Source organism: Orycteropus afer, unplaced genomic scaffold, assembly GCF_000298275.1.
Source record: "Orycteropus afer afer isolate SDZICR_OR568_19922 unplaced genomic scaffold, OryAfe1.0 scaffold00510, whole genome shotgun sequence".
NCBI lineage: Eukaryota > Metazoa > Chordata > Mammalia > Tubulidentata > Orycteropodidae > Orycteropus > Orycteropus afer.
This window is the reverse complement of record NW_006922097.1, coordinates 987,065-998,645: the sequence shown is the minus strand read 5'-3', so window position 1 is coordinate 998,645 and position 11,581 is coordinate 987,065. Positions and strand designations below refer to the sequence as shown.

General features: G+C 39.2%; 1 protein-coding gene across 1 annotated transcript in view; it reads right to left on the bottom strand.

The window, feature by feature from the left end:
* The window catches only part of CCDC30 (coiled-coil domain containing 30), a 218,587-nt gene that overhangs the window by 50,315 nt on the left and 156,691 nt on the right, over positions 1-11,581 (bottom strand). Inside the window, 1 exon segment of the mRNA XM_042782917.1 lies at positions 8,044-8,170. Within this exon segment, the coding sequence (XP_042638851.1) occupies positions 8,044-8,170 (127 nt within the window).

The following is an 11,581-nucleotide window of genomic DNA, read 5'->3' as shown; positions in this document are numbered from 1 at the left end:
GATTTATAAAGTTTCTTGATAGAAGCAAAGAATAATGCTAACAGCTCATAATAAGTTGGATGTTTACCTTTGCCATATTTTTTTTTTTTTTTTTTTTTAGGATTTGGGTGAAGATTTACAGAGTAAATTCACTGTTCTTCTTCCATGGTAGATAATTTTTTTAGCTTGGGGTTTTATTTCTATTGTCTTATCTTGGTGTTTTTCTTTTTTTTTTTTTTTTTTTTAGTTTCCAGAAGTATAAACATTTTATTTCAATTAAAGGCAGTGTGAAATACAAAATAAGAAGTTTTTGATAATTATGAAGTATAGACAATGAAAAATCCCACCCTATTAGTTTTCAGAACTTGAAAATCTTGAGCACTGTCTGTTGTGATGGGTTTTTATGTAAACACCTGGGAATTTACACATGATACTAGTCAGTATCTTGGCAATTCACTTTTTCTGGCTGCTATATATAATGCAATCACCACATAATAAATTCTCAATTGTATTTTCTGCAAAATGCTGTTACCATTAAAAGCAATGAACTAAAGCACAATTGAAAAGACTATTCAAACTACATTATAATGTCCGTCAGTATCTCAGAAGTTTACTACTTTCAATCAATCTGATAAAAGAAAAACTACACTAGTGTAGACACCTCAGTTCTCTTTACATGATTCAATGGGAGCTGTCTCTAACTTCAACAACCTCCATTCTTAAGCATGAACATCTTTATGTTAATTAGGATTTCTTAAAGCTTTATTTTTTCCAGAACACTTGGGCAACAATAAACATTTCAAAATCATAAATAATGCAGAATTAAATTCTGGTTATGGTGACATAATTCATTTTGTAAGCAGTTGCCCAAGATGTACAGTGGAGTCACAAAACAAGCAGGTTTAACTTACAACATGCTCTGCAAAAAAAGGGGAAAATAATGTAAATATTTTAAGATATTACACCCACCCATTCTACTCAAAGAGCCTATGCCCCTCAATTTTCTCAGCTGGTCTCAGTTCTCTCCTCTTAGCAAATGCTTCTCACAGAGCTGACTGAGTCTAATCTTTAATAATATGTATTTTTTTTATACAACATGGAACACTGGCTTATCTTAAATGACATTAAGATTCTATATTTTCTTGGTATAAGGTAGAGGAAGGAATCCAAAAGCTTAAACAGATAGGAAATCTGGAATAGATTTATAATGGGTGATCTGCTTATCCCCTTCTTTACCATGGGGATTCAGAAGACAGTCCCTTCACTAAGACTTTGTCAAATACACTGGTGAGGGAAGCATCAGATTCCTTGAAATGGCTATCCTACTGAGGATGATGGTGGGAGGTGCTGCTGTTGAAATGATCCCCTTAGTTTAATGGGGATGATAGCACTACAAAGTGTCATAGGTCAAAAGCGGTAGTGCTTAATCCCCAGATACAGGATGAATACTCTTAATAGGTAATAGGGCCAGAGATATAATCAAAATGGTTTGACTTGCAGAAATCTTTGGTGATAGTTAATTGATCACAATGATTCTAGAACTCAAACAGGGCAGACTATTAAAGTATTACTTGAATTGTATTTAAAAATAAACAAACAAAACTCTAGGTTTGGTGAACAGAGGCCCAATTTGAATGACAATATACAGAGTAAGTAATAGCCTCTTTCTGGGTCCCCAGCCCTGAACCAGTTCCCAGACCCTGGGTGCTTTCAATGAATGATTGGAATGCCAGGTTGCCTGGAGGAAAGACCCTGTGACACTGCCAAAAATATGCAATCTTCTCCCAAGCTTTCCCCAAAGTGATCTGTGGCCATTTATCAAGGTAACTGGAGAGAGGGAATTATATAGACATTACATATGGTGGTTTAAGCCAACACTACCTTCCTACCCAAAACACCACTGAGGTTCACAATTCAGAGTGGACGCTTAAGGAATTCAGGTGATAAACAGAATTTAAACTCACAGTATGCCTTAGAGTATGTCTACAGTGATTCAACAGCCTACCATATGTTTCACAGTGGGCAGAGTGAGTGTTTGCAAATCTCCCCTGTGGTTATTTCTACAGTCTTGAATGCATAATCACAATAGACAATAGGATTAGAAGAGTCTCTACACTGGCTATTGGACCTGACGAATAAGGGTAATTAATGGCAGAACTTGCCAAACACTTGGAGGGATTCTTCAAATTCTGGAATCCACAGATCCCACACTTGATCCTTTAACCCATTTACTGAGTAGCCTTCAAGGTGGCAAATTTTTAGTGTTACCCAAAGCAAGATACAACACTGCAGTTGATCCAGGTTGCATGCAAACTCCAAGACACTCCAAGTTTCTGTGCTATATGGAGTCTCTGGCAAGCTTTAGTAAAAAAGTTTAATCTTAGGATTTGGGAGTGAAGCCATCTCCTCTTCCCTTTATAATTACTGTGAGGAATAGTACTTGCTTAAGACTGGGGCCTAGTGAAGACTGAGTGCTTGACTATGAAAAATCAAGTTGTCAGATGACCTGAACTGCCCTCCCTGAAATTAGGCATATCAGCCACCAATCCACTAAATTGGGCATATGCAGTAGACTACATCCTCAATTACTTGTGCTAGGTAGGATAACTGAACCAGATCAGATCCTAAAGGTACAAAGTTGCATGAGCAGGTGGTACTTAACTTCTATTTCACTACCATCTCTTTCAACCCAAACCTATAGACTTACAGTGATTGCTACGTGACCAGGGACTGAGGGAGAATATATTCAGGCCTCAATACATATGGTTCTGTACCGTTTGCTGCAACTACTTGAAATAGCACTGCTCAGCATTACAACCCCATTTTGGGGGTAACCTTTAAAAACAGTAGAAAAGGGAAATCTTTTTAGTGGGCAAAACTTGTGTTCACTTTGTCTGGAAGGAGAGATGGTCAGAGGTGTGGACCTACAGTAATTCACGTTGTTGTTAGGTGCCATTGAGTAGGTTCTGACTCATAGTGACCCTACGTACAACAGAATGAAACATTACCCAGCCCAGTGCTAGCCTCACAATACTTGCTACACCTGAGCCCATCGTTGCAGCCACTGTGTCAATCCATCCCATTGAGGGTCTTCCTCTTTTTTATTGACCCTCCACTATACCAAGCATGATATCCCTCTCCATGGAATGGTCCCTTCTGACAACATGACCAAAGTAGGTGAGATGAAGTCTGGTCATTCTTGCTTCCAAGAAGCATTCAGGCTGCACTTCTTCCAGGATAGATTTGTTGGTTCTTCTGGCAGTCCATGGTACTTTCAGCATTCTTTGCCAACACCACAACTCCAAAGCATCAGCTCTTCTTTGGTCTTCCTTATTCATTGTGCAGCTTTCACATCCATATGAGGCAATTAAAAATACCATGGCTTGGGTTAGGTGCACCTTAGTCTTCAAAGACACATTTTTGCTCTTCAGCACTTTAAAGAGGTCTTTTGTAGCAGATTTGACTAGATTTGAAATCATCTGCTTCCACTGGTGTTGATTGTGGATCCAAGTAGTACGAAATTTTTGACAACTTCAATCTTTTCTCCCTTTATCATGATGCTGCTTATTGGTCTGGTTGTGAGGATTTTTGTTTTATGTTGAGGTATAATCCATACTGCAGACTGTAGACTTTAATCTTCATCAGTAAGTGTTCCAAGTCATCTTCGCTTTTGGCAAGCAAGGTTGTGTCGTCTGCATATCACAGGTTGTTAATTAGTCTTTCTCCAATCCTGATGCCATGCTTTTCTTCATTTGCTTCTCGGATTATCTGCTCAGCATACAGATTAAATAAGCATGTTTAAATGGTACAACCCTGATGCACACCCTTCCTGATTTTAAACCATGCAGTATCCCCTTGTTGTGTTCGAAGGACAGTCTGCTGGTCTATGCACAGGTTCTTCATGAGCACCATTAAGCACTCTGGAATTCCCATTCTTCTCAATGTTATCCATCATTTGTTATGATCCACACAGTCAAATGCTTTTGTATAGTCAATAAAACATAAGTGAACATGTTTCTGATATTCTTTGCTTTGAGCCAAGATCCATCTGATATGAGCAATGCTATCTCTTATTCCACGTCCTCTTCTGAATCCAGCTTACATTATGACAGTTCCCTGTCAATACACTGCTGCAACTGTTTTTGAATTATCTTCAGCAAACTTTACTTGTGTGTGATATTAATGATATTGTTGGATAATTTCAGCATTCTTTTGGATCCCCTCTCTATGGAATAGGCACATCTATGGATCTTTTCCAGTTGTCTGGCCAGGTAGCTGTCTTCCAACTTCCTGGTACAAATTAGCAAGTGCTTCCAGTGTTGCATCCATTTGTTGAAACATCTCAATTGGCATTCCATCAATTCCTGGAACCTTGTTTTTTCACCAATGCCTTCAGTGCAGCTTGGGCTTCTTCCTTCAGTACCATTGGTTGATCATATATCACCTGGTCTGGTTACGTAATGCTGCTCTGAAAGGAATGTATCACAAACGGGAAGTCCTTGAACAAATAGGAGTTTATTCTCTTATGGTTCAGGAGGCTAGGAATCCGAGTTCAAAGTGCCAGGCTCCAGGGGCTGTGTGAAAGCCCCTCAACCTTGGGCTTCAGCTCTGCCTCTTGTTCCTGGCCCACTGAAGCTAGAGGTATCTCTTCACTCAGGCAGCTACTGGCTGCTGAGGCTAACAAGCCCAAGCTCGACAAATAAAATGGCACAGTCCCGATGTTACCAAAACACACGGCAGGCCATTGATTCAAGTCCACTGTAAGTCCCAAGGTCGGCAGAGCATGGCAGGCTACTGGACAATGACATGGCTACATGTAGGGTCCAAGCGTGCCATAAGCTAGAGATGATTCCCAAAGCTGCTTCTTACATATGGGAAGCAGACCACATACCCAAAGCAGCTACTCAGCTGCTTGTGGTAGACCCCACCATGGAGTTGATTGCCAGTTTCATCATGGTGAATAACCACCACCAGCTGCCCAGCCACTCAACCAGACCCAGCCAAGTTGATGCACAAACATAACAACCACACCACTTCCTGAAATAGCTGAACATCAACCAATTATTTTTGGTACAGTAACTCTGTGTATTCCTTCCATCTTCTTTTGATGCTTCCTGCATCATTCAGTATTTTACCTGTATAATCTTTCACTATTGCAACTCAAGGCTTCAGTTTTTTCTTCCGTTCTTTCAGCTTGAGAAATGCCAAGTGTGTTCTTCCCTTTTGGTTTCCTAACTCCAGGTCTATGTACATTTCATTATAATAATTGATTTTGTCTTCTTGAGCTGCTCTTTGATATCTTCTATTCAGTTTGTTTATCTTGTCATTTCTTACATTTGCTTTAGCTACTCTCCATTCAAGAACAAGTTTCAGAGTCTCTTCTGACATCCATTTTAGTCTTTTCTTCCTTTCCTAGCCTTTCAATGACCTTTTGCTTCCTTCATGTGTGATGTTCTTGATGTCATCCCACAATTCATTTGATTTTTGGTCACTAGTGTTCAATGGATCAAATCTATTCTTCAGATCTCTAAATTCAGTTGGGATATGTGTTAGACTGGGTTCTCTAGAGAAACAGAACCAGTAAAGCTAATATATATAGAGAAAGAGAAATTTATCTTAGGAAAATGGCTCACACACTTATAGAAACTGGCAAGTCCAAAGTTCTTGGATCAAACGTCAAACTGGAGGCTGTGGTCCAGCCAAGTTGACACACAGCTCCAACTACCACAGGATACAATCAAGGTCATATTTTGGTTCTCATGGACTTATTTTAATTGTCTTCAGCTTCAGCTTGAACTTTCATGTAAATAGCTCCTGGCCTTGTTTTGGCTGAAGATAGTGAGCTTCTCCATTGCCTCTTTCCACAGATGTAGTAGATCTGATTCCTGTGTATTCCATCTGGCGAGGTCCACATGTATAGCTGTCAGTTGTATTATTGAGAAAAAGTATTTGCAATGAATAAATCGTTGGTCTTACAAAATTCTATCATGTGATTACCAGTGTCATTTCTATCACCAAGGCCATATTTCCCAACTACCAGTGATTCTTCATTTCCAACTTTCACATTCCAATCACCAGTAATAATCAATACATTTTGATTGCATGTTTGGTCAATTTCAAACTGTGGAAGTTGGTAAAAACTTCAATTTCTTCATCTTTGGCTTTAGTGGTTGTGCATAAATTTGAGTAATAGTAGTATTAACTGGTCTTCCTTATAGACATATTGATATTTTCCTATAACTGATAGCACTGTATTTCAGGATAGATCTTGAAACATTCTTTGTGACAATGAATGCCACGCCATTCCTCTTCAATTTATCATTCCAGGCATAGTAGATCATATGCTTGTCTGATTCAAAATGCCCAAAACCAGTCCATTTCAGCTCACTAATGCCTAGGATATCAATCTTTATGCATTCCATTTCATTTTTTACAACTTCCAATTTTCCGACATTCATACTTTGTACATTCCATGTTTCTGTTATTAATGGATGTTTGCAGCTATTTCTTCCCATTTCGAGTCCTACCCCATCATCAAATGGAGGTCCTGAAAGCTTTGCTCCATCCACATTGTTAAGGTTAACTCCACTTTTAGGAGGCAGTTTTTCCCCAGTCCTATTTTGAGTGCCTTCCGATCTGAGGGGCTCATCTTCCAGCACTATATCAGACTATTGTAGGGCTATTCATGAAGTTTTCCAGTAATATATCTACGTGTATAGTCACTGTTTATGTTGTTGAATAAAGGTTTTTGTAGTGAATGTCATTGATCTTGCAAAATTCTATCATGAGATCTCCAGCATCATTTCTCTCACCAAGGCCATATTTTCCAAGTGCTGATGCTTCTTCTTTGTTTCTAATTTTCCCTTTCCAATCATCAGTAATTATCAATATATCTTGGTTGCATGTTTAGTCTTTCAGACTGCAAAACTTAGTGAAAATCTTCAATTACTTCATCTTTGGCTTTAGGGATTGGTGCATAAATTTGAAAATAATAGTATTAACTGATCTTCTTGTAGGTGTATAGATATTATCCTATCACTGACAGCACTGTACTTTAGGATAGATCTTGAAATTTTCTTTTTGATGATGAATGTGATGCCATTCCTCTTCAACTTGTCATTCCCAGCATAGCAGACCACATAGCTATCCAATTCAAAATGGCCAATACCCATCAATTTCAGCTCACTAATGTCTAAGATATCAAGCTTTATGTGTTCCATTTCATTTTTTCACAACTTCAAATTTTCCTACATTCATTCTTTGTACATTCCATGTTTCAATCATTGATGGATGTTTGCAGCTGTTTCTTCTCATTTTGAGTCATTCTACATCAGCAAATGAAGGTCCCAAAAGTTTTATTCCATCCACATCATTAAGAGCTATTCTACTTTAAGAAGACAGCTCTTCCCCAGTTGTGTTTTCAGTGCTTTCCAACCTGAGGGGCTCATTTTCAAAGATTGTACCAGACAATATTTCACTACTATTTGTAAAGTTCTCAGTGCCAATTTTTTCAGAAGTATACCACCACATCCTTCTTCCTAGTCTGTTTTGATCTAGAAGCTCTGTCAAAATCTGTCCACAGGGTGGCCCTACTGGTATTTGAAATACTAGTGGTACAGCTTTCAGCATCACAGCAACATGCAGGCCATCACAGTATGGCAAACTGATAGCATAAGAGAAGGAAAAACCATTGTTTTCCTCTAGCACTAATGGTTAGAAAAATGAGTAGACAACAAAGAAATAGCTGTATGAGCCTCCAGGGGGAGTTTCTGAAATTTCACTGTGGCTACAGGAGGTGGCTTCCCTATAATTCCTGAATTTATTAAAAGTGAGTAGGCATTCTTTCTTTTTACTGACTCCCAATTCTCCTTTCTAACAGTTTTATAAGTATCGTATTCTCTGTTAAACATCTAATTGCTTGAAATCCCTAGAGTAGATTTCATTTTCCTGAGTGAATCCAGAAATCAGTGGGTAAAATGCTATACAATCAATAATAATTAGCCATTATTAGCTATTATTCAGTCTATGGGAATAGGAAAATTGAGAAGGATATCTATTTCTTACCTCATCAGATTTTCTTTTTTCATTTTCCAGTTGTTTAAGTAGAGTCTCTTGTTCTAGTTGATTCTCTTTATCCTGTAAGATTCTCACTTGCCTTTGTAGTTCATTTATATTCTGATCTAGGAGTTTCCTGAGGGTAATTAATGTACATTAAATCACAAGGTAAATTTCAAAGCTTTACAAATTTTAGACCTCTAGTTTTTTAGCATCATAGGGAATTTTTCTGTTGTTGTTCAATTGGGGGGATTGTATGTACATAAGGTAAAAAGACCAACACATCTGAGACAGAAATATTTCTTAGTTATCTCTCTTACTCCTTAAAACAACCCTATAAGAACTGGCATAACATACTACAAAGAAACATCGTTCTACATCCTACTTTGGTGATTAGCAACTAGAGTCTTAGAAGCTTGCAAGTGGCCATCTAGATGGAACAATTGGTCTCTCCTTGTCTGGAGCAAAGAAGAATGAAGAGGACCAAAGATGTAAGGAAACAATTGGTCCAAGGGACTAGTGGACCATGTAAACCTCAGCCTACATGACCAAGAGACCAGAAGAATTAGATGTGCTTGGTACCGCTGTCAACCATCAGAAAGAAATCAGTGCAGGAGATCCTGGATAGAGTGTGAGAAAATTATGGAATAAAACTAAAAATCATAAAAAGAACTAGACTTATTGGCCTGACAGGGACTGGTGAAACCTCTAAGACTATGGCCTCTAGTCACCCTTCAGGACTGGAATTGAACTCGCTCCCATGGCTTCCAGCCAAACAAGAGAGAGGCAATATAAGGTGAACATTTATACCAGGTAGGTACACACTCCTTAGAACAATCAATCATGGGAGAGGAGAAGAGCAGAATTTGCACAGGGAGATAGCTCAGAGGGCGGGAATGCATAGGAAAGAAGGACACAGGGAAAAGAATACCACAGGGAGAAGTGGTAAGAGAGCTGTTACATTGTGGGGATTGCTATCAAAGTCATGAAACAAAATGTGTATGAACTGCTATATGGAAAATGAATTTGCTTCATAAACTTCACCCAAATCACAATTTTAAAAGAAAGAAAGAAAGAAAACAACCCTGTAAAGAATAAATCATTTTATTTTACAGATGAAGGAGCTGTGATACAGAGAAGTTTAAATAACTTGTTCAAGGTCACACAGCTAAGACCCAAATTCCAAATTCTGTATTTTTTCTTCTCTTCCTCACTGCCTTACAGGTTGAGTCCTTTGATCTGGACTCAATAGAGAGTTGTTAGTTATAAAATACTATTGATACTAATGTACACGTTAACACCGCTGCAGAGGAATCATAAATGAGCCTGCATTTGTCGTGGAAATTTGTCCTTTCCAAAAGGGCAATAAACACTTTGCTCCCTCAGAGGGAATGTCATCTGACTACAGTTCGTGGAAGGAGTTTCTGAGGATTTCAGACTAAAAATCTGGAAGATAATTCATCCAGATAAAGACAAAGATGATGATGAAATAGCACTGGTGGTGAAATAGCACTGGTCGGCAAAATTCTCACCTATATACTAAGGTACTAAGATATGGATACTGAACAAATGCGTTTGCTTTCTGTTAAAACAAAAATTCATATTAAGCCAATAACAGAAACTGATTGAAGTTTATTTAGTATACAACTTAGAAATTGGGAAAACATTTTGACTAGGGAATAAACAATGTTCCAAAGACGAGAGATCACCCAAAGATTCTTATACCCCATCTTATTAACATTGTCATGAGAAAGGACTGGGAAATACTGTTTACATAATAACAGTTTATCCTAAAACATAGCTTGCAGTCAGACCCTGGAGTTCCCATTTCTTGAAACTGAGGGCACATGTATAATTCTCCAAAAGAGCACAATATCCGAGGTAAAATGGTCTTTATTATTTAGCAAGATTCTGTTTAACTTAAAGGTGACTTTTAGGAGATTAATCTGCTCAAAGCTCAAAGTTCAAAGATCACCTCCAGCCTGGGTGGGTGCGGTGTAGTAAATTACCTGGTATGGCTTTTCTAGCCACAAATCTTTGTAAACTCTGTGGTGGAATTTGCTGTGAGCAATTGAGGAGCTCCTGATTGTTAAAGTTATCCACCTGGGGTATTTCTGTTGAGAGTGGCACAAAGCAATGTTCTGGGAAGTTCGCTCTCTCTCAGGTGCTCAGAATTCTGATGTTATGGTTGGTTAGTTTGGGTACTCTGCCAGGCTCAAAAGGAGGTCTCCCAGAGGCAGAAGAAGGCTCTCTGACTGCTGGCTGTGAAAGACAAGCTGATGAGAGAAACATGCTCCTGAGAGACATGTGCTGCTGAGAAAGAGACACCGAGAGACACACATTGCTGAGAGACACCAAGAGACATGCACTGCTCGGAAAGAGACTGGGACTGTTGGCTGAGAGATGGCAGGCTGAGAGAGATTGAGCATTGTTCCTGAACTTGAATTGTAGCCTGGTGCTTACCTAATAAATCTCATAATCTGCGAGTTCTGTGTGGCCACTGCAGCAAATTATCGAACCCAGAAAAGAGGTAGTGGGTGCTGCAGGAGGAAAGGTTGGTGTCAGGGTTGGTAAAAGGCCTGGGGGGAGGTGGCATGTCTGGCCTTGCAGGAATAGGCCTTGGGCTACTGATGGTGATTCTGTCTTCCTCTTGCGGGGTTAGAGGAGGTCAAAAGTTGTGGCCTCCCTGCCCCTTTGGCGGTGGGTCACCCCTACTCCACTGATCCTAGAAATACAGATTCCAGGAGAATTTAAACTCTGTTACTATTTCTTTATCCTCAGCCTTCTGTCACGGATAAACAAATGGATTATTAAGGAAGATTTTATATTTTCTACCACTGTGCACCTAGTTCTTATGTTTCTGGGTATAATTGAGAGCTCTTGAAAGACTTAAGAGTTTACATTCTATCATACCCAACCTCCATTTCATTTCTGTACCATTTCTTTTCATATTTATTTTATCCAATTCATTGCATACCTGAGCAATTCTGCTCTTTCTTTTTGGTTCCATTCCCAATTTCTAATCAAGGGGCCAGACTAAGAGATAGGCCTTGCAGTTGAAAAGAAGTTTTAATTTGCTGGAACTAAAAAACTGAGTTATATTCAGTAGAATTTGAGAGTTAAAAACTGACATTGAAAAGAGAGTTAAAAACTGACATTGGGTTCCGGCAAGATGGCAGACTAGGCAGAAGGACTGCACAGACCCTCTTCAACAAAGAAAAGGTAACCCAATAAACACAGACACAGAAGATAATCTTAGACCCCCGAGCCTTGAAGGGAAGGATACAAAAGTGGACTAAACCCCAACTAGCAGAAGAATTTGTGTGAAAATACCAAAAAAGGAGGCACACGGAGCTGTGGTCTGGCAGCGACCTGAGCGACCGTGACGGCCCAGATGACATGGCTTGGAGATTCTCGAGTGGTGCTGTTGTTGTTGTTGTTAAGTGCCGTCGAGTTGTTTCCAACTCATAGTGACCCCATGCACAGCAGAACGAAACACTGCCCGATCCCACGCCAGCCCCACAATCCCTGCTATACTTGAGCCCAT